The sequence below is a fragment of the Myotis brandtii genome, unplaced genomic scaffold (assembly GCF_000412655.1).
Source record: "Myotis brandtii unplaced genomic scaffold, ASM41265v1 scaffold72, whole genome shotgun sequence".
Taxonomy (NCBI): Eukaryota; Metazoa; Chordata; class Mammalia; order Chiroptera; family Vespertilionidae; genus Myotis; species Myotis brandtii.
The window spans coordinates 505,510-532,825 of record NW_005370838.1 but is presented as its reverse complement, the minus strand read 5'-3'; the positions used below and the strand labels follow the sequence as shown (position 1 = coordinate 532,825).

Sequence of the window (27,316 nt, the reverse complement as noted above, 5' to 3'; positions counted from 1 at the left end):
ACCTCAGTGAACGTACCTCAATCAGATTGAGGACGTTTTTAGCAAAGGCCAGCTTAGGAGTACCCTAATTAAGTTAATAACAATGTACCTACCTATATAGTTTAAGTTTAAAAAATTTGGCTCTCAAAAGAAATTTCAATCGTTGTACTGTTGATATTTGGCTCTGTTGACTAATGAGTTTGCCGACCACTGGTCTAGGGGGATTTAGTGGAGGGTATTTCTGCAGGTGGGCTTGTGTGATCCATGGGCCAGCCATGTAATCAGGATCCAGCTTCCTTCTCTCCTTTTCCTCCCTTCCGTATGTGAGCTTCGTCCCAAGGCCATGTCCCCCATGGTGGCAAAATGGCTGCAGAGGCTCCAGGCATCCCTTCTTCACACAGCAGGAGAGAGACATCTGACATCAGCAGCTTTCTCTGGAGAGTGAGTGGCCTTCGCTCCCCGAAAGTGGGAGCAAACCTCTGCTCACATCTCACTGATCTGAATGGGGCCACCTGCCCCTTCTGAACCACTCCTTCTTGCCATGTTGAAATTATGCAGGCCCAACACTTTTTGCACAACGTCCTGCTGTCACACAGTGGGCAAGAGATGAAGGGATCTTGTGAGAAGGACCACAGTGTCCCTGCTGTCTACCACGAGGGACATTTACTCACCCCATCCTTGGTGTCTGTGACCCATCTACCCTTTCACTGTCTGCTCGTCTTTCTCCCGTGTTCGTGATTTTGGAAGAGGGGCTGGCTCCTTGTTCCCAGAACCCCTTACTCCACTACCCCTTCTCGGCGTGTGTGTGTGTGTGTGTGTGTGTGTGTACATGAACTTCTCTTCCTGGTTTCTTACCTCTTTAGAAACAATGGAAGAGGCCTTTCACTCTTTCTTCTTTCTGGTTCCTGTCAAAGGACTTATTATCTAGGCTGGCGGAGACTGTGAGGGACAGGGTCTCTCTCAGTATTCGGCACGAATGGCCTCGTGGCTTTGGGAGAGAGAGTGAGGCCTGAAGGGAAGGGAGCAGACAGGCATGTGAGGAGCCCTCTGCTAGAGGCACACAGCAGGTCCTAAACACTGAATATTGATTATGGTTTTCAGCAAGTCTTTTCAAGCGGGGAGTTACTGGCAGTCTGCTCTTGCCAGGACTCTAGAAAAGAAAGCCCGATTCCTTAGGCAAATCCCAAATCTGTAGAAATGTACCTGGAGGGCTTCACTGGGGATTGGAGCAGGGAGGTGTTCTCTCTGGACGAAAGGTGAGAAACGAAGCTGCCATGACCCAGGCAGCCGCCTGAAAGGTCCTTCGTGCATCAGCCTATCCCCGATGGCCCTTCCTGTATTCGCTATGCGTCTTCCCTTTCCTGTTGATGCATCTGTGACTCAGGACTGAAACCTGAGAGGACATGGATCCTATCTTTCTTCCCACTCAACCTGGTGACTCTCCTGTGGCTAGCTTCGGTTTCCAACTTGGAAAGGTAGGAGCAGTGGGCCACAGAGTAGGAACAAGTGAAAAGGAAGTGGCTTTGTGTGTAAATGGACACCGCACTGCAGTCCTCATTCCTGTTCTTCTCATTGTGAAGCATCCAGAGGATACTTTAGTTCTGGTGTGAAGTTCAGTGGTGAGAGACGAGAGAAGTAAAGGAAAACATTGCTAGAGACTCTACATGCCCATGGTATCTTCCTACCTGCTTCAGGAGACCTTGTTTCCCAGGTGAGGCCAAGGTTACCTTCAGTGGCTGACATCGTTTGGTGTCCCTTGAGACGGCCCCTCAGCCCTCTTTGGGGCTCCAGCTCCAGCCACAGTGGGCAGTTCAGTGTGAGTGCAGACTGTTGCCCTGATGGTGCCACCTCAAGCATGGGCCACGTGTCCTTCTACTTCCTGGCCCAGGGTCTTCCCCAGTAGGTGGGAGCTGGCGTGGCCCATTCAAAAATGCAGCCTGGAATTTGGGGAAGCTCCTGCTCCTGGGGCAGACAGATCTCAGCCAGTGGGGAAGGGAGCCATCGCCCTTATCTTTCAGGTGGACTATTTTGCATCCCTGTGCTTCCGTGGGATCTGTGTCCCAGTTGCCAGCAGCAGCCTCCATAATGCACCCTCATTGTTCCTCTTTCTCTTTCCCTGTCTTGCTTCCCAGTCTTCCTCACTCCTTTCAGGCATCCCTTTCAGGATAAACTACTTGCATGCAAGTCTTTTTCTCAGACTATGCATTTGGGAAACCCAAACCAGGATAGTTCCCAACATTGCAAACTGCCATTGTGAAAAGCATTACTGCAATTTCACAATGGCATTGAGGTTTTTGTTTGTGTGATTGGGCCAGCCTCTGGCTGCTGTCATATGACCCAGGATGGCAGGGTATTTAGGGAACTGAGCATAGATTGTCCCTCTCCACCATCAGGGAACAACCATCTCCCCTTGCAGACTGTACTGGAGCTCCTTATGCCCCATAGCCATCTTAATTCCGACACAGTGTTCCCAGTCCTCTTGCAGCTTATTACTTTGATTGATAGAAGGGATTTGGGAACCTGTATTTTCATGGCAGGGTGGGGGACATTTATGTGGAGAAAAGGAAGAGCTCTCTGCTCAGCAGCGTGCCTGATGGACACAGTGAGGATGAAGGCAGGTTGGTTTGGGGAAGAGCTTTACCAGGTTGCCACATTTTACACGGGGTGGGATAAAAAGTGGAAGCATGAATCAGCGAGGACTCTGTCAGTTTCTGTTAGATAAAAGCCAACCCCATCTGGCTCAGGCTAAAAAGGGAATACACTGAGATGTGTAATGGAAAGGCCATGATTAGTTCGGCTTCAGGTACCCAGGGGCTGAAATGTGAGGTCCTTAGGACCTGAGCTCTCTTTGCCTCTTGGTTTGGCTCTGCTCACCTTGGTGTGTTACTGCATTCTTGGACTCAGCCTCCAGGCTCTCCTCCTACTTTTAAGCCCACTGGGAGAGAGGGGGTAAGTCTCCTGGGATATCTGCTTTGATTGGCTTGGCTCAGTTATGAGCACATCTCAGAACCAATAATCTGTAGGATGTGGGGCTTTGTTTGGCCTGGCTTCTAGTGAGTGAATGCACCTCACCCTGAAGAGGTAGATTGGGTATGGAGAGGGGTCATTTCCCAAATGAAAATCTGAGGTTGATTCAAATGAAAGGAGAAGAGATCCTGGGAGGGAGGAGTGTGGGCACCAAATTTCAGTGTAGTTTTAAAAAATTAATTTTCCAATGGAGATTTAATGAATTCCTCCTCTATGTAAATACTGGGGGCCACTAAGAGAAAATTGCTGTTAGGCAGCTACAGTCTAATGGAGGAAATGAGAAAGGTATGTGTGTAGCTGGAATAGAATGTGCCATCTGAAGCAGTAATCTCTACACTGTTCTTATGAATGTAAATTTATTTAGCAATTATGTATAATAAATACTATAATATATTTTGTATTCACATATACTTCATGTGAATATAAAAATATTGCTTGTATCTAATTTTATATTTATACTATATTTTTTCTGTTTAAAAGAGGGACCCCAACATTACATAAGCTTCAAGCCCCACCAAACTTGAATTCACCCCTGATTTTTAAATACCAAGAAACATAACCTGGCTGAGTAGCTCAGTTGGTTAGAGTGTCATCCTGATACGCCAAGGTTGTGGATTTGATTCCTGGTCAGGGCACATACAAAAAGCGACCAATGAATGCATAAATAAATGAAACAACAAAATCGATGTCTCTCTCTGCTCTCTCTCTCTTTTTCTTCCCTTCCTCTCTCTCAAATTAATCAAAAAAATATAAATTTAGGAGGAAGAAAATAAACGTAAAACAAACCATTTAAACATTATATTTGTTAATAGAACAGAACAGGGCATTTTAGTTTTACTAAAGTATTATAATTATTAATATTGTTGTGTTCTTTGAGTACCATTTTATTGAGGAAAATGTGATTGAATATACTTAAATCATTTTTAAAAAAATATTAGTTCCATATTTTGAGATACAGCTAATTGAAGGTCTGTTTATTTTAACTTAATTTAAAGTTCAGTTTAATATTAAAGTTTAAAGGCTGTTCTCTCAGAAATAGAGAATTCACCAAGTTACATAGATCCAATGAAAGAAAAACATCAGAGGCTGTGTTAAATCACGATGTTAATTTTTCCATTTTATCTACCAGTTATGCAAAGACTTTTGCTAACACCTTCCCATTGTTCCTGGTTTCATTTGATTAATCTTGCAACTTTTGAAAGGTGTTATGTTTACATATTTTTAATAAATAGGTCAAAGTTAGTGAAACTCTATTTGAAATGTTTTTATTCAGATTAGATAATTCTGCTTCCAAGTTTTAAGGTGGAAAATATGAATGTTTTATATGCTGCTGGTTTTTGTCATTCGGGGAAGGTAACAACACACTTTTTAAAATATTTTTTTTTTCAAAATGCTCTCTTCATAGAACAATTTTCTGTAGGGAAGTTGCACTTTTTTTTACCTGGTTGATAAAATATTACTTTAGAGGGTGTGTGTGTGTATGTGTGTGTGTGTATGTGTGTGTGTGTGTGTGTACACGCATGTGTTCTCTGAATATATCTGTTAGGTGCATACTTAGCTGGTGGCCACGTCTTCTCAGAAAAGGTTAGCATATTTATAGCTGTTGTCTTTTTATAAAAGAGAAATGCATAATTCCTCTTTAAGTTCAACAACTTAAAAAATACTCTTGCCAAAATATAATCAGTGGACATCTGTATAGTATAAAAAGATTTCATGATTATGTCCCCATCTCATTTAACAATAGTGTAAAGATTTCATTGTTTCAAAATAATATCTGCAAATCTGCTTAACTGAGCCCATATAAAGTGCACTATGTTGCAACCTCTGAAAGCAAGTGAACTCGGAAGGGCTCCCTGTTCGTCCTGCACTCTTCCTTCAGGCCTCTTACCTGCCATGGATGTAAGTGCCTTTCTATTACATTAATTATGGGATATGCTGGACTCAGGGTGGGTGCTACTGTCAACCCATATTGTAAATATTAAATGAATATGTACTTTTCTTATTTTTAGATTGGCATGTGATACAGATATGAAGGTTCTAATATTTGTTTCCCCTGCTCTCTAATATGGCCTTTAGCTCACCCACCCACAGGACCATGTCAGCCTTTGCTTAGATGACTCTACTGTAGATTTTTTTTTAAAGACTTAAAATCTAAGTTCAAGGGACTTTAGAGATCAATCGTGCATTTAACTTGCACATACAACATCTGAGATAAAGTGATTAAACTTCAATAGCCCAAAGCCAGTGACAGATCTGGCACTAGAATCCCGTCACCAAATGCCAAGATGGTGATCACCCATGACCATACGTTCAGCTGCCTTCCCATGTGGATCTCACAGATTTTTTGAGCAACTTGTGTTGTTTTTCTTTAAATTCTACTTGGGGGGCCTGGCTGGTGTGGCTCAGTGGTTGAATGTTGACATAGGAACCAAGAGGTCGTTGGTTCAATTCCAGGTCAGGGCACATGCTCTGGTTGTGGGCTCAATCTCCAGTAGAGACTGTGCAGGAGGCAGCCGATCAAAGATGCTCCTCTCTCATCGATGTTTCTATCTCTCAGTCCCCCTCCCTTTCTCTCTCCCTAAAAATCAATAAAAAACACATTTTAAAAATAAAAAGAGCAAAGAGTAAATTCTGTCTGGGAGGATTTCTATGCCAACAGAGCAAGGTCACTTTTCCTCTTTAAGAGGGCTTGGGGCTGGTTTTTAGTATTGATGGTTCTTCCTAATTTCTTCTACCAGAACTACTGACAGTCTTCCTTCTTCCCCAAGAAGGAAGCCAAAAGAGAACAAAAATCAAACAAGCCCACCTTCTTCTGTGTCTCATTAAAATGTGTGATCACCTCTCTCTCAAGGCCATTGCCTTTTCCTCGGTTTCCCTTGACCCTGCCATGTTTTGACAGAATTTGGTTTCTGCCTGGGTTCTTGACCTTGGAACAGGGATATTCTACTTATGTGATTAGGCCTATTCTTAGTCTAGTCACAGCCATTTGTGGCTATTTCAATTTACATTAATTAACATGACAACAGAAATTAGATTTCTTTTCTGACTAGCCACATTTAAAGTAGCCACATGAGGCTGGCGGCTACCATATTGGGCAGAGACCATGTTGGGCACCTCCATCACTGCGGAAAGTGCTTTTCCATGGCACAGATCTAAACGGACCACTGAGGTACTGGGGGGGTTTCCTGCTTTTTAAAATGTGGGAAATTATCTTGGGGAGCATTTTAGGAGTTCCTGTGTCTCCAATTAATTTTCCAAAGTTTCTTGACAGGTTGGATATTGGGCCAGATGGCTGAAGAGAAAGCCTCACAGAGCATAACAAGTAGCATTGAAAGAGCCACCACTGTCTGAAAGGTGATTTCAGTTTTGGAGCCAGGCGTCCACATCACACCCATTGGGTTGTAGGTGCACATAGTGCCATCTGTTCCTGTTTTTCTCCCTACTCCCCGCTCTGTCCACCCTACCACCCCTTGAAAGCCGTTTTTGTTGTGAGGCCCATTGCACAGCCACCAACACAGATTTCGGTGCGGAATTGGCTTCCTGTCTTTGAATGTGCAGGTGGGATAATAAGAGCAGGTAGGATGTTGGTTGATACGATGCCCCTGCTGCCTGAGAAATGAGGCTTATTTCCTCCCCATCTTCAGGTGCAGTGGGCACATGACTTCGGTATTTGCTCCTGAGTGCTGGGTGTCAGTGAGACCCCGCGACGCCTACTTATGATGGGGGTTAACTGTAGGTCTGAAGAGTTTAGCCTCTCTGACCTTCATTCTCTTTTTCCTGCCAGAAGGTACCCACAACGGGTCAGATCACCATCCTCTTTACTTCCAGAGGCATCTAGTCCATTGAAGCTACTCTGGATTTGCTTGGAGCTCCTGCAGAGTGCACTGCCTGGGACTCCGGCAGTTTCCTTTCTGAAACACAGCCCAGTTTGGATGCTCATTGGCATATGGTGACTCAGACCCTTTCATTCATGTGCGTCTTCATTGAAAAATGTGTAATGAAGATCCTTAGAGTGTTGTTTGGACCAGCAGCACTGGCATCCACTGGGAACTTGTTAAAAATACTGAATCTCATAGACCTACTTCTCAGAGTCTGCATTTTAATAAGGTCCCTGGGTGATAGGCATGCACATTAAAGTTGAGAAGAAATCCCATGTTGAATATTGTGTGTGTGTGTGTGTGTGTGTGTGTGTGTGTGTGTGTGTGTGTGGGGGTGGACATTGCTTGATGGAGAGAGATCCTCTTGCTTTCTTTCTGATGAGGCCAGTGAGGAGAGACCTCCAGGAGAAGGTGGAGCTCCAAGTTACTAGGGATTGTGAAATCTGGAAAGGGACGAGGCAGAGAGGTTGAAGGATAGCCTTTCTGGTGCAGTGAAGGGCAGAGGAAACACTGCCAAGAACTAGGGCTGACTCCTGCCCCTGATGTGTGTTTAGATCAGGAGGGGAGCACTCCTGGGGGCCAGCCCCTGGGGTCCTTGGAACAAACCCTGTTGCTTTATTTAGTGGAGCAATGAAGAAAGGTGGAGCTGTTTTGAAAAGAGCGAGCTCTGAAACAGGCTGCAAGCCATTGAAAGGTATCTGAAAGGGTGCCGGTGAGGCAGGCGCAGGAGGACGTGTCTCAGGCGGCCAGGCAGCACTATGCATGCGGAAGTCCCACCTCTGAGAGGGCTGCAGGGCTGTGTGGAGGTCAGCGAGGGGTCTTTCTGGTCCCTGGGACGTTGAGGGGTCCTTGCATTTCAGACTTCAGAGACGGAGAGGACAAGCTGAGCACTGTGCTGGGAACTTTGAAGGCACACATGTCTGTGGACACATGAAGACGAGGTCGTTTGTGTGGGGTAGCAGAGCTGCTCAGACTTTGGTGGGCACTTGAGCACCTATCAAAATGCAGTCTCACGCAGTAGGTCTGAGGTGCATTTCCAACAAGCTCCCAGGTGATGCCGATGTGGTTGGTCCAGGGACCACCCCTTGAGTAGTAAGCTGTAATGCAAACAGTTTGGTCCAGGAACCCAGAAAATCTGGATTCTGGTTCAGATTTGCCACTAAAATTCCTGGGCCTATTATTTAAACTTAACCCCTTCATCAAGGTTGAATCACCTGGGGATCTTCCCTGGAGAGCTCTTCTCTTGCGGATCCCGTGGTTACTTCCCAGTCAGGCCCAGGTCACGGCTCGAGTGAAACACTGACACCTTAGCTGTAGAGCATCCACTACGTTTTAGGCCAGGGAAGCACAGTGAAGAGAAAAACACAGGCTGGGCCCTCCTGGAGCTTATGACCTGGTAGGGAGTGGGGAGGATATCATAATGAGAGGCGGTCTGTTATTCTGTCTGTGATATGTGCTCCGTCTCTGGGAGTTTGTCATCTGGAGGCTTCTGGGGGGCCTGGGAAGGCTGCCTGGAGGAAGGGCTTCCCTCTGGAAGCAGCCAAGGGCTGGGTGGACTCCCTCACCTTTGCCTCTGAGTCACAACCAGACCTGTCTTGTTTTGCCCAACAACCATGGCAAAATCTGCACTTGGTGCCAGATGGGACTCTTGGCTCACGCTTGTAGGTTGGGTGCTTTGGGCAGTCCCTTGTTCCCAAGGACGGTCTTGTAGGGGCTCGCCCAGCCTCTGGGGGCTGTGCAGGGGTCGGTGTCAGGATCAAGGGAAAGGCAGCAGCAGGGATTTGAGGGTGGAGGAGTAAGGAGGTGGTTGGGCCTTTCCTTTCCCCTCCATGGGTGGGTTTGCATGGGGACTGGTAATGGGGCCAGTCTCACTGGATGCGGGACACATGAACATCACAGGTCACACAGCGAGCCTGGAGCTCCAGCTGCCTCACGATCCCTCCCTCCCTTTTTCTACAGAGGCCCCTACTTTTTAGGCCGGGCTCATCTCTGTGGGCCCTGGAGTCTCCCTTTGCAAGTCCTTCTAGCAGGACTGCCCCAGGGGTCTGGAGACTCCAGTGTGCCCCATGCAGATTTGGGCTCCACCAGCCCCGAGATCTGCATTTCTAACTGGCCCCCAGGACTTACCCCTGCTGCTGCTGGGAAGCAACACAGAGCAGGGGACAGGGCAGCAGAGGCTCTGCCGGCTTCAGTGGGGCAGGGGGCTGGGGTACTTGTCCCTCTCCCCTCTGAGTAAAAGAGAGGCCCATCTGAGGGACGGAAAAACCTCAACTTTCAACAGGCTTTTCCTCTTGACGCTGAGATGTGTGCTTTGTTATGGGGATAATGTTTAAATCTGGCATGAAGCTGCTGCCTGTGGTGCCATCGCTGAGTTGGAGAGCATGACAGGGACACTTGGGCTCAGTCCACTGGGGTCTTAGAGTCGCCCCCACTGGGCAGGGTGTGTGAACAGCTAGAGAGGTGGGGACATTAAATGGGGTCTGTGGCCTCTGCAGCTCTGAGCTCCCTGGATCTGCCCTTGTCCGTCTTCCTGGAGCTCTGAGTCAGCGGAGGGACCCATGCACAGCCCATCTAACCTCTGGCTTCCTCCAGTCCCTGTGGGTGTGGAGAGCTCGCAGCCTCTACAGTTTGTGCTCCTTGTCAAGGACCAAGAGCAATGCAGAGGGACACGCCTGTTTCAACTGGAAAATCCGTGTGTAATGCACATGCAGAAAGCCAGCGCCTCCCGTGCCCCCCCTCTTCACCCACCCAGAGGGAGAACCATCAGGCACCCCTTCCTCAGACTCTAGGGGTGGGTTCAGGAAGGGGGCTGATGACAGAATGGTGTGGGGGAGGCAGATTCGCCCCTGCTCACTGGGTTGCGAGAAGGCAATCTGCTGGCTTCAGGCTTATGCAAAACGGACCGCCGACCCCAGGGTGAAGCCCAGGGTGCACGGAGTGGAGACAGCTGTGTAAACCACAGGGCGGGGTATTTATAGCCTCGGTGGCTGAGCCTGCCTCAGAGCCAAAGTTACTTACTGCTTTCACTGGCTTTGGCTTTTGTGGTGTTAACTCTGTTGCATTAGGCATTGCGAGACTTAGTTTCCTCATCTGCAAATGGGGCCTGTTGCCCTGGTCCTCTGAGTGTTTTAGAGGGGTGGTGCCCACCACACCAGGTTTTTTAGAGGGGTGGTGCCCACCACACCAGGTTTCAAGAAGAAATGCAGAATTCCAGTTCTCAGGGAGGGGACAGTTAATAGGACCTCTCACAGTGAGCCTGCTGACCCCACGAGGCCACTTTCCTGGGTTCCCAGAGATCTGGGACAAGGTGGGACATGCATACCTGGGCTTTAGTGTCAGATCTGGGCTTGAGTCCCAGCTCAGCCACTTAACCCCGTCAACAGTGGCAGTCAGATGGCCCAAACACCCTGTGAGAGCAGGGAGTGGACGGACGTTGCGGGCAGGCTGCTTGACACAGAGGTGAGGGGCATGCAAGGTAATTAGGATGACACTGCAGCAAATCTGCCCATCGGCTGTCTGTCCACCTGTGTGAAGGAGTTAATTCCTCCTCAGAGAGCAGGCAGCCCCACTTCTCCACTGGTTCTGGGGCTGGTATTTGGGAAGGATGGACGCCTGTGGGACAAAGGTGCACAGAGGAGATAGTCTTAGGGTGAAGGCTGGGACCTTGGGCACTCAAGGAAATCCATTCTTGGTGTCAGAAATCCTTGGGTTTTCCAAGCCCCAGTTACAAGGAGAATTGGGGGGTGAGGGGGTGGGGCAGAGAATGAGGGAGGAGGGGGAGAGAGAGAGAGAGAGAGCAAGAGAGGGTGAGCACACAGCTCTGTAATGGAAACTTGGCTCCCAGCCTCCACTTTCTTTCCTTCCTTAGCATGTGGCTCAAGTCTCGGGTTGAGAACTTCTTCCCCTTCTAGCAGGCACCCCGTGCTAGCTCCATGGCGTGCTCCTGCCCCACCCTGCCCCCTCAGAGACTGCAGTCCTACAGGCTGCCTCTGCTCACCAGTGTGGGGCATGGAACATGTGAGCCTGCTGCCTCCCTCTTTATGCACCCCCCCGTCCCGGGCTAATTAGGCCAACATGCACTTCCAGGGCCTGGCAGATGAGGAGCCAAGAATGCAGTGGACAGGGGCCAAGTGTTTTTGTTGACATTGCTCAAGTGTAGCTTTGTGGAGCAGTCTCTGCCATAGCAGAGAAAGTCCGAGGAAGCCGGAGATGATGAGGGGAGAGCAGTGGAAAAACCAAGTGTGGCCACCTCTCCACGTCTTTTCTGCCTTCCTCACTGCCCACCCTCTGCTCCACTTCCCTAAATCCAAGAATATAACCCTCATGTCATGACCAATGGGACTAGCTTAGTCTCTAGGAAATCCACACTCAGAGGAGCATTATGTGTCCAGTGGTGTTTTAGAACCATTTCCTTTGTTCGTTGAGATGCTTTCATGGGGCAGTGTCATGCTTGACTGTGTTCTTAATAGTTGCTGAGGAAACAGCCTTCTTGAAAATAAGTCCAGTAAGACTGTCCTCACCCTAACCTGTATAAGGTGCAGTCTGCATTGCTCTGTCTTACTGTGGCTGAATGACGCAACCCACTGAATTCCGTCCTTTTCAGGACCTACCAGACCTGGGTTCAAATCCCATTCTGCCCCTTTGTGCTCCCTGTGTGACCTTGGTCGAGTTTTTTTAACCTCTCTGTGCTTCAGTTTGGAGCTAATAGCTCACAATAATACGGTTGTAAGATGAAACATGGTGAAGAAAGGAAAATTCTTTGCACATAAATAGACACTCAGTAAGTGGAAGCCATGATAACTATTAAATGGCAGTTGATGTGACCATGGATTGGCTCCGATTGACTTATTTACTCTAAAAAAGGCAAGTTGACCCCAGAACTGCCTCTTCCTAACTCACCAGGAATTTTGTGAGAACAAATGAAATGGGATATAATATTGTCCCACTTGGCTCAGTGGGAAGCGAATGCAGTGCTTAGTTTTCATCATTCTCATTTTCTCAGACTCTGATCTCTGCATTAGTGGTCAATGGTAAAATATATTTTTGTTGAGATAAAAGTTTGTAGGTTTTGGAATCCAGAGGTACTGCTTTAATAGTCTCTAATTCCTGAAGATATTGAATCATTCTGTAAAAAAAAAAATCCTCTAATTTTCTGCTACAATAGCTGGCTTTATTTATACATCTCTTAATTGGTATCAGCTTTTCTCTCACAATTACAGAACCATGGAAACTTGGCCTAGGAAAGAACTTTGGGAGTCATTGGAAGGGACACCCTTGCTTCTTTGCAAATCTTTGCATTGCTGTGTCACAAAGCACTTTTCTTTGACCCAGATTACGAGCACAGCAGAATGGCCAGTCTGTTGGTCCCTAGCACAGCTCTGACTCTGAATCTCCTGCAGGCTGGCAGATGCCTTTGGTGCCCTGCCCACATCACTTTGTTCTTACCTCTTCAGTGCACACTGGCGCTGTTCAACTGTTAGCACCTGTATCTCATTGTCCAGGGCCTTTTTCAGGCACCAGAACCTCCCTTGGACATGTGGCAGGTTGGAAGTGCCAGGGAATTAGTGTCCCTGGGAACAGCCTGCAGCCAACAGCAGACCAGGAGTAGGTAGATAAATACGTAAGCTTCCTCACCCCTTGGGTGTCTGAGATACATGTCTACATTGGTACCCAGAGCTTTCCAGAGGGTTCAAACTCTAGTTGATTCATTTTGGCAATGCCCATGACATGCACCCTCTGTTGGCTGGCTCCCTTTCCCTGTCCAATTTCCCTATTCCTAGACCACCCCTCCCCCACACCCTATATAAACCACCTTGACTTGAATCTTTGCCTCAAGGGCTGCTTCTGCGGACACCTGGCCTGAGACAAACGGGATATCTTTCTCCACACTTTCAGATTATTTATGATATTATGGTATTAAATTCACATTTTAGGGCTGCTTGTTGGATTTTAAGGTTACTGACCTTATTGTTTCTTCGTGAAATTTTGAAAAATTTTTTTGTGCTTGTCAACAGTCTTAATCATAAGAATTAACCGTTCAGGTTAACCAGACTACACAAATGCCTGCTTTATCCTTGAATTATCTTTGGTATCATTCTCATATTTTTTGATGAAACTGATCTATGTGGCTACCATGTAGCTTTTATATTTCTGAGTCCAAAGTTATCGTTTATTGTAGTGAAGTTAGTTAAGTTCCACAGTCTACTTTTTTTTTTTAAGAACATACCTCAGGGCTGGCCAACATGCATAAGGTTTAATTAGATATCTTGATAATTTTACTTCTGGGAACAGTTTCCCTTTGACTGTGGAAAACCTCAATGCATGAGAGGCTGACATTTTTGTGTCTTGTTGGTTTAGGTGAGATGTCCACAAACATTGTGATTTTTCAGAAACTTCTGTGAGCCTCACTTTATCCATCCACAAAATGGGAATAATCATTTTGATATGTGCTTCCTGAGCATATACTCTGAGCCAGCAGCCATTAAGTAAAATATGTTGTTGGAGGAACAAGAGTGGACAAAGTAGACAATGTTTGCACTCCCCCTTTCGTTCCCACATGATGTCATGAAGTACAAATTCAATAATGAAGGTGATATTATTTAGGAAACTGAACCACCATGGAAATAGAGAAATGCGTATGATGACCTTCAGCTTTTCATCGACAGTTTCAGAACACCACAGTGATATGGCTGGATGGGGTGTACCCTCCAGTCTTTTGTGAAGGCCATTGCACATTAGGCCCTTGTCTTATATTTAAATCCATTTTCTGACCACCGCAACTCTGGAACTCAAGAGGTTGCCATTGTGTCATGTCATATCTTTACTTAGTGCCAAGCCACTGGAAGGAGTCACCTTGGCTTGCTGTTTCCACCTTCCAGTGACCCCCTGATGTCCAGCTTTGTGGTTTCTTTGCCTCTGTCCTCCTTGATTTGTCCATAGTTGTCAAGGCTATTGGCCACTCTTTCTGTTTTGGAATTCTCTGTCTGCTCACCTTCTGTGGTACCATTTTCCTTGCTCCTTTTCTTCCATTCATGATCCTTTGATGACTTCTTTTCCTATACTTGCTCTCTGAAAGAATCTTGAGTTCTCCATAATTTCTTGTTCCATTCCCTTCTCTTTAGTTCCCTCCCCTCCTCGTCAGGGAGACCCCATTCATACATGTCTCATACTGTGCCCTGTTTGCTTATGACTCTGTCCCCAGAGGCTTTTGCACCCATGTTCACATAGACAGCATGCCTCCCTTGCAAAGCCCCACATGCAATTCAGACTCAACATGTCTTTAACAGAGAACACACTGCATTCTCCCTCTCATATACTTTTCAGTCTCTGTTCTGTTTCCTGGCACCTCCATCCCCTGCGTCATCTCAGCACTGTTCAATGCATATCCCTTTCACATATTCAGTGGTCTGCTTTTCCTCATTCCTGCCTTCATCTCTTGTTTATGGAACTCTTGCTATGTGGTATTCAAGGCCTAGGCTCTTGGATGTCAAAATGGTGTCTTAGCTTGGATAACCCTTCAGAAGCAGGTCCTGATCAAGTGTTCAATTACAGGTAGTCTTTTTTGGGAGGTAGTTCAAGGAAATGCTGGTAGGAGAGTAGATGCTGGTGGGCTGGAGCCAGTTATACTGACTTAGTGGACTTTACTGTGCCCATCTCTTCCTAAATTCATGTTCAGCGAGGCCATGTTGGTAGCTTAAAATAGGCCATAATGGGACTATTTACACCACAAAAATTGGCCCATGGCCACAAATGAAGATTCCCCATCCCTCATCCCAAGAATTGATTGTTAAACATTTCTCAGCATTGTTTTGGGAGCAAGGAATTAAAACAGGGAAGGGCAGAGTCGGTGAAGTGGCTTTATCATGAGAGTTACACTGTAATGTAAACAACTAGAGTGGGATTCCAGTGAAGAAAACTATGGAATTCAGGTTAGAATATACACCTCAAAGTCATCCCACTGGAGCAGTGAGGTATTAATATACTACTTCCTACCAGTTACTGGCTGAGGGCTACCCTTGGGGCCCAGTAGGATCCAGTAGCCAGAGGAAGTACAACAGTAAGGCCTAAGCGGGTACAGGTGGGGCTGAGCACCTGATGGCTGATTAAGACACTGAGCACCCAGATTAGTAAAGGCTAATTAGTGATGTGTGGTTATTATCTTTTTCTCCCCAGACCTTGACTTCATGGATCTCATAGGGGAAGACCGACAGTGGACGTTGGGGAGGAAGTTAATGCAGGTGAATGACACTGTGACTTCAGATGACACAGACCTTCGGAGCAGCAAGAACTGCACTGAACCAGGTAACTGACAGCTGCTCTCTGGGCAGTGGCTGCTGTTTTCTCTCCTTTTGGCTAAGGAAAAGTTGGATGCCATGTTTTTTCTTTGAATTCTAACCCAGAGAGACTTTAAGGACATTTAGGGCAAATGTCTAAGAAACTCAAAGGTGAGACCCCAGGGGACTATGCAGGTGTGTTTGTACCTCTGCATTCTTTTCTTAGGGCATCTGAAGAAAAGGTAAGTCAAAGTCATGGGAAATACAGTGATAGAGAGCCCCGTCATCGCCTTTGTTATGGGAAAGAATGGAGTCGAACGTGATAGGGTGACCAGCTCTGGGATGTTGGGTTCAGCTATGCCTGGGCCAGTGTGATGGAGGGCTTGCTTCTGTTCGCTGGTGTTGGAGCTGTGGCTTATGGAGGTGAAGTGGTCTCTCTGTGAGTATCATTGCTCACTGTATCAAGAAATGCCTTTCTCATGGTGACAGATATAGAAGAATAAAGCACATTAAAAGCCACTGCGAGAGAGGAAATGACTCAGTTTACAGGTAGAAAGGAAGATGTCCAAGTTTTTATGAAGAGCATGAGCCCAGCACCTGCTGGTGTTGGCAGGAGTGGGGGCTGGGAGGACAGGGAAAGGGAGGAGAGGAAGGCTTTAGGAGGGCAATGGGAGGAGTAAATGAAAACTCACCATGTTGTGTAGAGCTGGTCCACAAAGAACAAGGACCCAGCAGGCACATTCTTGAGGTCCTCATCTGTGGACTATGGGACTGGACTTGATTTCTGGGGCCCTTGACTCTGAACCAGATCTTGTAGGGAAGGCGATCATGCTTGAACCAGGAAGGGTCTTGTTCAATTCCTAACATATCCAGGGCCTGCCTGGAGCCTCTCGCCTTCACTAAGCTGCTTGGACCAACCCAGATGGCTGTGGCCATTCTGCTTTTGAATGATTTTTTTATGGACTATGGGACTGGACTTGATTTCTGGGGCCCTTGACTCTGAACCAGATCTTGTAGGGAAGGCGATCATGCTTGAACCAGGAAGGGTCTTGTTCAATTCCTAACATATCCAGGGCCTGCCTGGAGCCTCTCGCCTTCACTAAGCTGCTTGGACCAACCCAGATGGCTGTGGCCATTCTGCTTTTGAATGTTTTTTTTTTTTAATATAAAATGTCTCTCATTGCACTGTTTAACATGGGCATTAAATGGTGACTTAATTAAAATGAATTCAAATTAAATACAATAAAAAATCCAGATTCTCAGTTACACTAGCCACACATCAAATATTCAAGAGCTGTTTGGGGCTCATGGTTGCCATTTGAACAGCACCGATCATAGAGCGTTTCCATCGCCTATTGGATAAACTGGTCTAGAAGGTCCATTTGTCTCCTGTCTTTCTAGCTCAAGGATATAGCGTGGATGTGTAAATCTCAGAGCCCCATCTCCAATCTGGGTCTTGGGATCACACTCACCTGGGTTGGAATACTTATTGGATAAACTGGTCTAGAAGGTCCATTTGTCTCCTCTCTTTCTAGCTCAAGGATATAGTGTGGATGTGTAAGTCTCAGAGCCCCATCTCCAATCTGGGTCTTGGGATCATACTCACCTGGGCTTAGAACCTTGGAAGCTGTGGGCTTTGGGCAAAATAGTCAGGTTCTCTAAGCCTCTGTTTGCTTCTCTGTGAAACTAAAGTAATTATTCTATCCTTTCACATTTGCTGTGAGAATTGGCAATGAAGTAATAAAGTATTACCAGCTTAGTGCTCTGCGTATGGTCGCTCCATAGGAGGAGCTCACTCAGGAATTCCCACTGTCGGCTTGGGGCACCCCTCCCTCCATTGCAGGCAGGTCATGAAGTTACATTCTCCAGCCCCTCCTCATGGGAATGGGCAGATACTGCACGTCTGTTCAGTCAACAGGTCACTTCCTCAGGTGGCCCAGGTCTGGGCAGTCAGCTAGGTGTGCAGAGAGGCTCAGGCACCGCCTTCAAACACAGACAGGTTGGAAGATCTCACTCAAGGCGCCTCTGAGGAATCCCCTGTTTCTATAAGGATGTGATCAAAACATTGCCGCAGACTCACATCACCACCAATTGTCTTGGTCTTCTTTCCAGAATACTGTCGCAAGACACCTTCTCGGTGTTCACGGAATGGATATTTTATGAAAAAAGTTGAGAATCAAAGCACTTGTGAGATCTTGATTTAGAATCAAAATTTAATAGTATTCCTCCTCTTTACCTCTAACTGATGATAGGTGAGAGGAGTTGGAATGAGCCAGTGGCAGGCCCATTCTCAGCATGCTGCCCAGTTTCCCTGGAGAGTCCAAAGCAGCCCTGTGTGCAATGAATATTGTTGAGTGTGGTGGTGTCTGCTCTCAAATGTCTTAAATGTAGGGACTAGGAAGTGAGTCAGGTGGATTTTGGATGACCTTCTTCCTCTTTGTGATGATGTCAGCTGAGCAGTCATGATGGTGATGCATCAGGGTTCCCTGTGTGCTTGAAGGGTGGCTATTTACTCAGGACCTGAGCCCTTGGGGTGCCAGCATTTGCCGTGACCAGGTAAGTAATGGTGCCAGGTCAAAGGAGTTAATTAGGCTCTTGTCATAACGTGTACCTAGTGCTACTTGGGATGTCACAGGGCTTCTCAGACTATTCTTAGAACCCCTGGCTTTAGATGCCATTAGAGTAGGTAAAGTGGATTCTCTGGGGGATGGGGCTGGTTTGCTCCCTAGATGTCAATTTCCTCACCTATGAAATAGACCTGCAACTAGTTTATCTCTCCGGTTCCTTCCATTGCACAAATTTAGTTATGCAAGAAATTTCCAGAACAGAGTCACAAAAACTTCCACCCCAAGATGCCCCCACTACACTTGCCTTAATAACCTCTTTGTGTTTCCATGTCATACCACAGTCCTTTTATTCCCTCTACTCCTCGGATTCCTTCCATTGCACAAATTTAGTTATGCAAGAAATTTCCAGAACAGAATCACAAAAACTTCCACCCCAAGATGCCCCCACTCCACTTGCCTTAATAACCTCTTTGTGTTTCCATGTCATACCACAGTCCTCCTTTTATTCCCTCTACTCCTCACCCTCCTTCCCTTTCCCTCTCCACCTCCACTTTCGCCTCCTCATTTCCATCTCCTTCTTTCCTTCTCTCTCCCTCTTCTTTCTGAACACTGGGAGTCCCAGCACCCGGCCAGGGAACGGCCAGGATGCAGGATGCAGGGTTCCCTCTATAAAGTGTCAGTGCCACCTTGTCCCGGTGGCTCAGTTGGTTGGAGAATCTTCCTGTACACCAAAACGATTGCAGGCTCAATTCCAGGTCAGGTCAGATACCTAGGTTGTGGGTTCAATCGCCAGTTGGGACACATACGGGAAGCAACTGATCGATATTTCTCTCTCTCACTTCCTGCCTTTCTAAAATCAATTACAAAGTATATCCTCGGGTGAGGATTTAAAATAGATAAGGTGGCAGTGCTGTCTGCAGTTGGTGTGGCAGCACTGAGATGGCACACTCTCCATGTGATAGCTGCCACTTTAAAGACATGTTGCTTTGTACAGTTGGGATTTTTATTTTAAATGGCATTCTTCCCTTGCTGCTAAAGGCATGGTTTTGGTGGAAATTTGTAATTTTTGCCTCAAGAACTGCATGAAAAAGACTGACCTCTGGGCTCCAATCTTTCTGCAATTTTTCTTGCCCTCTGTGAAATTTTAAGGCTGTTTTCTTAGCCTCATTGCCAATTCCATCTGAAGCCTGGAAACATTGTTTTTTGGTAAATAACACTTGAAACTGTTTACTCAGATGACCTATTATGAGAAATTTGACTGGATAAATTTGAGTCACGGAAAATTAAGTTAGCTAAATGTAGTACTGAGAGTGGTGGGTAAGTGTAGCAAAAATGAATATTTTGTACTATTTATTTGTACACTTTGCAGAATTTTATTTATGCACTTTGCCGTCTGTCTCCAGAAAAATCTATCATCTTTTGGTTTTTAGTTATTTGATATTTTAAGGAAATGAGCTTTTCCTTAGAGTGCCTCTTTCAAATAAACTTGGAAAGGAAAGAAGCTGTTTAAAATGATAGCCTTTGGCATGGGCTTCGCTCTGAGATTACTGGAGTCTCCTGATAAAGAGCTCGGCTTCCTGTACATGCCTGGCTTAGTTGGATCTAAGGTCTTTGAAGATGGAAAGACACACTGGGTCTGAGCAGCAGGACCAAGCAGATGCTGCCAGGGCACTGACCCGAAGGGTCTGTGCCAGGAATGTTCACTGGATCAGGTGTATACTGGAATGGCCATAAACCACATAATCTGTTGAATGTGCATAGAGGAGAGAAGCCAGAGGTCCCTCCAAGAGCAGCAATATGGGGCAAGTAAAAAAGATGTATGTGGCCCATGAACAAGAACTGGAGGCCAGGTACAGATTGGCAAGCAGGGCAGACTGGTCTAGGGTGCAAGTCACGAGCAAAGTAAGTGTTGGGATCCTACTGTTTTTGAATGTAAACCGTAACATTAGCATACATACAAAGCATGATGGGACCAACTCTCTCATCTTTTACATGAAAAAAAGAGGGGTCCAGAGGGGATAAACGATCTCCCATGGTCACGGGGCTTGTCAGAAGCAGAGTAGGGTCCCCAACTACCACACGTAGAAATTCAATGTATATTGATAATTAGAAAAAGGTGAGCTTTGACTGATCTAGCGTAGTACTGTCCTGTGGAACAATGCAAACTACAAATATAATTTTAAATGTTCTAGTAGCTTTATTTAAAAAGTAAAAAGAAGCAGGTGAAATTAATTTTAATAATATATTTTATTTAACCAAACATATCCACAATAGGAGGAATGACACATATCCATCACCCCAGTGTTTTATCCCTAGGTTTGAACTCAGAAAGAACTAAGGTTTGTAAAAAAAAAGTTGTAAAAATCTCTGCTTTATTATACTAGCTCACATCACTTTTACTAACTTCCCTCTGCACTTGTAATTTTCATAATGATTCAAATAATAGCTGCTGACATTAGGTGGAACGAGTTAGAAACTCACTGTGATCTGCTCTTCAATTTCTATCTAATTTTTTACTGAATTAGTTAGACAAGGTAATAGTAGCTGCTGTAACAGATTAGTCCTTCAGATTTTGGAGTTTAACACATACTAGTAAGAAGTTTACTTTTTTCTTAGGTAAAGTTCTGATTGGTAAGGTGGCTATGTTGCAAGAAGTGGTCCATGGACTCAGGAGCCTTCCATTTTAAGGTTTTTCTCATCCTTACACCTGGTTTCCAAGGTTGCTGTGCTTCTCTGCTTTAAGAGGAAAGAGCTTGGAGGATTTCGAGCAGCTGGGTTTTATGGACTGGGCTCCCACTCATGCTCACATTCTATTGGTCAGGACTCAGTCACATGACAACTTCTAATGGCAAGGGAGGCTGGGACATTTCCATTAGCAGAATGCCCTGGAAGAAGAGAAGGCAGATTTGGTACCACAGCTACATTATTTCCTCCCAGACTTGTTCCTTTAAAAAACACACAGAAATATTTCCATTTTCCTTTATACTTATTACAAAAGCAATCTACTCCCTCTATAGAAAAATTATAACTTAAATTTACATCTTCTGAGACTGGCTTAGCTCTTGGCTTAACCTTCATGATTTTCACTTGGTCAAAGTGACACAATTCATTTTTTCTTTGCACTTGGGGAGGGTCACAAGTGAGGTAGAAATTTTCCCAGGTGTCCCTGTTTGCAGATTTCATCTTTTCTTTGTATACACAAGAAGTCCAGGAAAATAATGAATGTTTGAGTCTAGGTGAAGTCATTGGCAATAAGGTGGAAAGAGCTTAGGCCCAGAGTAAATCCTAAATCTCAGTTCCATCACTTTCTGCCTGTGTGATGCTGGGTGAGGTTCCTAAATTCATTGAATCTCATTTCCACTATCTCTGAAGTGCAGATTGAAGATGCCTACTTCACAGAGTTGTGGTACTCATGAAGCGAAGTTAGCTTTGTGAGAGAGCTGGAACCTCAATTATAGTCTGTATTTAATAAGTCATTGGCAATAAGGTGGAAAGAGCTTAGGCCCAGAGTAAATCCTAAATCTCAGTTCCATCACTTTCTGCCTGTGTGATGCTGGGTGAGGTTCCTAAATTCATTGAATCTCATTTCCACTATCTCTGAAGTGCAGATTGAAGATGCCTACTTCACAGAGTTGTGGTACTCATGAAGCGAAGTTAGCTTTGTGAGAGAGCTGGAACCTCAATTATAGAGCTGGAACCTCAATGATAACTAATTATCTTTGTGATCCAAAATATAATGGAGGGTAGACCAATGGCGATCATTTACAGGGACTTGCCTACTCTGAGGCACACTGAGGGATTATGAAGAGTGTCTTAAGGATGGACAGGTTACGTAGTTCAGCACCCAGGCAACATTCTTACAGCTGTGCGAAGGTCACATACCCAGGGATTAACTAGGCGGCGTCTGACAATGCCATTTCCTGGCCTCAGAGGCCACTATATAGACAAGCAGGATGAAATAGGGAGTGCAGGACTTTGTACTTTACACTGAGAAGAGTTTTAGAGCCTCAAGATTCAGAAGAAAGGTCCAGACACTATTTAGTTTCTCCCAGCTTCAACATCCCTTTAGGACTTTTTTTTTTAATTGAATCCTGGCCTCAGAGGCCACTATATAGACAAGCAGGATGAAATAGGGAGTGCAGGACTTTGTACTTTACACTGAGAAGAGTTTTAGAGCCTCAAGATTCAGAAGAAAGGTCCAGACACTATTTAGTTTCTCCCAGCTTCAACATCCCTTTAGGACTTTTTTTTTTTTTAATTGAAGCATTCTTTAAAACCCTGTTCTTTTAAAGCAGCTTAGCCTAACCCAGTGAACAGTGCTTGGAATCTTCCTGAAATGCAGGTAAAGGATCGTAAGCTCTGCTCTCCTCTGCTCTTAGATGCGTCGGTGGGCCTGCCTGTTTGCAAAGCACTTGAGACTTTTCAAAGCAGTTTCATAGTCATTAACTCACTGGAACATATGTGGCCCTTGGGATAAAAATATCTGCAGGTCAGGAATGACCATATTATTGACAGAAAGTTAGACTGAGACCACAGCAAGTTGAGAATTCATAGTCATAAATGTGGAAAGAAGTTTAGGAATTATTCCTCTGAAGGCGGAGCTGAGTAGTTGCAACACAGACCACAGGGCCTGCAAAGCCTAAAATATTTACTCTGTTGCCCTTTACAGTTTGCTGCTGGTCCCTGTTTGAGGTCTCAGGACTGGTGCCTCATGTAGCCTGGAGGGAGGTTGAGGCAAGGATGATATTTCCACCTCCCTCTCTGCCCTCCCTGACCTTCCCCCCAGACGCTGCCTGGGCCATATGAAAACTACGGTTCTGTCTGACTCAGGTACTCCACTCTCCTCACTCCCACCCCCACATGCAGACACACAATAAAAAACCTTCAACATTTGTCTGTCCATGTGTTAGGGATTTGTTTAAAAGAAGAGTAAATACTCATCCCCTAAAACTGCTTGAAAACCAGTGGTCTGGACTAACTTCTTATTCCAGACCAGTGGTCCAAGCCTCCATATACCTTGGAGTTGCTTCCCTCTTGGGTCAGAGGGTGAAGCATCTGCATCGAGTTGGCTGCAGGTGAGCACTGTCAGCCCATGTCACTCATGGGTGGTTTCTCCAGGGCTTGTCCTTCGTGCAGGCACTGAAGCAGTGAGCAGTAAGCTCGCTGTGTGTGGAGGCCACGGGCATTGGAACAGCTGCCACGGGTCAGCTCATGGGGAAACCTCCTCCTGGCCCCAGTGCACCCCGTGGCTGATCTGTGTGGCCTGACAGTGACGACTGCTTCTTCACTGAGCAGGTGTGGCCTTGGCTGTATCTCTGGCCCTGTGGGGGTTCCCTCTTGCCTGGCCTCCAACTTCTCAGTCATTCCTGGAGCAGTGGTGTGCATGGAGTGACTAGGCACTCGTTCTTGAGTTGCACACGCAGAAATTGTCCTGTTCCACAGATAATCTTATTTCAATGATGAAACCAGGAGGAGACCTAGAGGTATGAATGGGCCTCTGTCCCCAGGGACCAGCACTTGCATTTCCAGACTCTGCAGCCTCTGGACCCAGGCTGGGCTGTGCCCCCTCAGTTTGTGTGTGGTGTCAGCCTCAAGTCACAAGTGCAAATGGGGGTCGCACATGTGGGCACCTCTGCCCTCATCTGAGTGCTCTCAGGTAGAGGCAGGCAGCAGTTCTCGGAGTGGGACAAGCCAGCAGCAGCAGCCCTGGGAGCTTGTCAGAAATGCACATTCCTGGGCCTGCCGAGAGCCTCGGGGTCAGAACCTCTGGGAAGCGGGCCCAGCCACGTGGGTTCTCACAAGCTGTCCAGGGGCTTGTCAGGAGCACTCAAGTGTGAGGAGCCCCGGCTTAGCTCTTTTGAGTCACCTGGCCAGATTTTCAACCCAGGTCCCACCCCACTCAGTCAAGAGACCTGAGTCTCTGAAACTGGGAACTGGGCACCAGTGGTTTGAAAGTCCCCCGGTGATACCAGGGCTGGGACCACCGCTTGAGACCCCCTCCAGGCGCTGGCTGGCTCTGCAGAGCAGGCCCTGGGAGTCTGGTGGAGAGGAAGGTAGCTGGGACCACAAGCCAGTCAAAACCCATCTCCTCCTGCCACTTAACAAACAATGTCAGTGCAGTGAGTCACCAAACCTATCAAGCTGTCGGTTCCTCATTCATTCAGCACTCCTCGTGAGCCTCACCATAGTCATTTAATTTTAAACTCCATCTTGGGGTCTCTGGTTTTTTTTTCCTAAAATTTTCCCCCTGAGAAACACTAGGATGGAGTTTTACCCCGGCTGCATTTTAATATGCATGTGAGTAGATGAGAGTCCGCCGGGACGTTTCTGCTTCTTCCTACCAGTGGAGCTAAGCTTGCCTTCCAGAACTTGTTGGTTGCCCAGCACTCACCTCTCCCACTTACACCCTCCCTCCTTCCCAGAAGCCTGGGCCGGCCAAGGTCCAGGGCTGACACTGGGCCTGAGGGCAGGGCCCTGGGGAGCTGACCCCCTCTCCCTGCAGCACTCTGGCCCTGACTATGACTCTCCCAAGCCTGAGGTGGACTCTGGGGACTTCAGAGTAGGTTGAGGGCCTGGCCTCTCTCCCTAGAGGCACGTGGCAGCCTTTCTAGGCCTCAAGCTTTTTAAAACAGCCTCCGCAGACAGTCGGGGCAGTGTGTCTGAGGGAAGGGGAGGGCTTGTCTGAGTTGACTCACTGAGTATGTTTTCTACAGACCACACACTTGGACATCAGTCACCAAGCCTACTGCTTCCTTTTACCTGCAGGATCCCCATGGCCTGGGCCGCTGAAGGCCACTCCTCCAGTTAGCATACCCTGGGGCAGGCTCCATCTAAGCCCATGACAGGATTCGCATTCCACTGGAGAGTAAGTTTAAATAAGTACATCTCTAGATGATCATATTGGTGCTACTCAGGTCCCCGATATAGTATTACACCATTAATTTGGCGGAAATTTCTCTAACAGAACAAATAAAGCCCCTGAATTAAAGATTAGCATCTTTTTTTTAACAAGCCAACTCAGAACAAAAGGGACATCAGGTCAGCCCTGCCGCTTGTCCATCCCTGCCAAGGCCTGTGTGCACAGAGCCCAGTCTGGGCTTCCCAGCCCTGAGCCTGCAGTGAGACCTCAGGCTCACCCAGCATCTGTGCCACCAGGATCAGGGACACTGGGCTGATAAAGGGAAGAGAACAGACGACAGACTACGGGGACAGGCCACTTTGGAAGGAGCAAAGGACTGGGGTCCAAGGAGTCAGGGTGGACTCATTTAAGCCTCTGGTACCTCAGTTGCTAAGTGGGCGCCCTGCCTTGGGGTCGTTGGGAGGACCAGAACATGAGGGGTACCCACGTTTTATAACTGCAAAGTGCTTCTGGGTGTAGTTAGGGATGCAGACCACGGTCTCACATACCTGGAGAGGAGTCCTGACTTTAACATCCATGGGTTGTGGGAACTTTGACCAGTCATCTAACATCTCAAGGCCTTGGTTTCCTCCCCTGTGAAGTGGGGATAATTCATGGTACATGCAGAAAGCGTTGCCATAAAGACTCAGCAGAACAAATTGTGTAAAGTTCTTAGGGCACAGCAAATGCACAGCAACCTGTGACTGGATGCTCACTTCACGAGCTCCCACTATGTGCTCCTCCTGAGGGGTCTCACAAACAGGGCCCCAATTACTCATGCATAGGAGAGTGTGATTATTACTCATGCATGGATTAGGGTGTGGAGATTTTATTGTGGGAGAAGAATAAAACAAATCTGACATGTACTAATACATAAGTAGAAAGTACAAATATTTTAATTGTCAAATCATACGTGCAGATCACAGGAACAGCTCATCAGCATCACGTAAGCCTCCTGGTGGATCTTTCTTTGAGAATGGGAATTCCACTTCTGCTGAAATCTTGTTTATCTGTCCTGGGAAAATCCATAGGAAAATCACTGAGGATGGGAATTTTGTTCATTTAGACGGAGTATGCAAGGTTGAGTGTACAGAATGGATCTCAGCAGAAGCAGGAAGAGGAAGTGGAAGGGCAAGGAAAAGGGTGGAAAAGAAGTGGGGCTTGTTCTGGGCTCAGTCCTGCCCCCCTTTCACCATCTAAGTCTGCCTTTTGGATCCCCTCAAGTCAATTTTTGGCAAAAAGATGACCTGTGTTCCATGGGCAACTGTCCTTCCATATTCCAGAAACAGGAGGTTTTCCCACTGCCTGCTCCATTGTAACCACAAATACAAAGGAAATTATATTTTAATACAGAGGAAGTAAAGTTGTAGCACAGCTATGCCTACCCCTCCGTGAGGTGTTTTTATCCAGTGACCCTAGTTTTAAGGGCCCCTTTGCAGGAATCATTTGTATGCATGGCTCACAAAAGGATGTTTCCTTTAATGGGGCCCAGGCCAAAGAACTTGGTGCTCGGTAGCTCTGCTTAGTGGTCCCCAGGGGTACCGAATCTCTCAGTAGTTGCCATTATGAACCTAGAATTATTGTCCTGTCAATGCCACAATTTCATGGGCTGTTACTTTAAAATTTTGCATCACCTCGCTCCCCATCCAGTCTCAATCTTGTCTTTATGTGCCTTGTATATTTTTTTGCTCTGCATTTTATGAACATTTGCAAATTCACAGAAAAACTGGAAGAAGTATACAGTGAACAGCCACAGACTCAGTATCTAGGTTCTGTAATTTCCATTTTATTATACTGGTATTACCGCATGTTTACTTATCTGTTCAAGCCTATACCCATCCATCAATTTATCCTATTTTATTTTAGTGGTAAATTTCAAAGTAATTTGCAGAAATAAATACACCCCCTCTAACATACTTTAGCACGCATATCTTTAACTAGTTTATTGGGGTTCTTTTTTGGGGGGTAGCATTTATAGGCAATGAAGTGCAAAGGTCTTATATGTACCATCAGTGAGGTGTGACATATGCATGCACTAGTGCTCCCAACCCTTGTCAAGATCATCTCAGGAAGTATCCTCATGTCCCTTCTCAGGAAATCCCCAGCCCAGTCAACTATCCACACAACCACTCCTCCGATTTTTATCATCATAGATTAGTTTATGCCTGATCTAGAACTTTAAATATACGAATCATACACTATATACTCTTTATGTAAACCTTTTTTTCTCAGCATGCTGCTTTTGAGATTCATTCATTCAGGTTTTTGTGTGTAGATACATTCTGGACTATACACGTACACACACATATAGACATCTGTGCATACAGTTTACATATACAAGTATGTCAAATGTTAACATGTTGGGTGTATTTTTAGTTGGGATTTTGGTCACTTATCTTGGATACTTATTTTGGTCAGCTTTCAAATAGACCTTTGTGCTGTCTGGAAAAGTAGTTTGAGCTTTATTTGACCAGACAAAGGCAGTCATCCTTAACTCCTCTCTCACTTCCCTCCAGCGCAGAAGCATGAACTGGACTCAGGAACCTTGTGGTTGGTTGTGGGAAGGGGAGGGGAGGGAAGAGTGAGAAGGGGAAGGAGGGGAAGAGAAGGGGCGATCTCCATCTTTCTATCATAACCCATCAGGCCACTCCAGATGCAACACTGCCCATTCAGTTTTTCAGTTATAACAAGGAA

General features: G+C 46.3%; 1 protein-coding gene across 2 annotated transcripts in view; it reads left to right on the top strand.

The window, feature by feature from the left end:
• The window catches only part of SLC24A3 (solute carrier family 24 (sodium/potassium/calcium exchanger), member 3), a 484,048-nt gene that overhangs the window by 58,176 nt on the left and 398,556 nt on the right, over positions 1-27,316 (top strand). For both annotated transcript variants that reach the window (XM_014530108.1, XM_014530109.1), the window contains exon 2: positions 15,057-15,185. In XM_014530108.1, the coding sequence (XP_014385594.1) occupies positions 15,057-15,185 (129 nt within the window). The remainder of the gene's footprint in view (positions 1-15,056; positions 15,186-27,316) is intronic.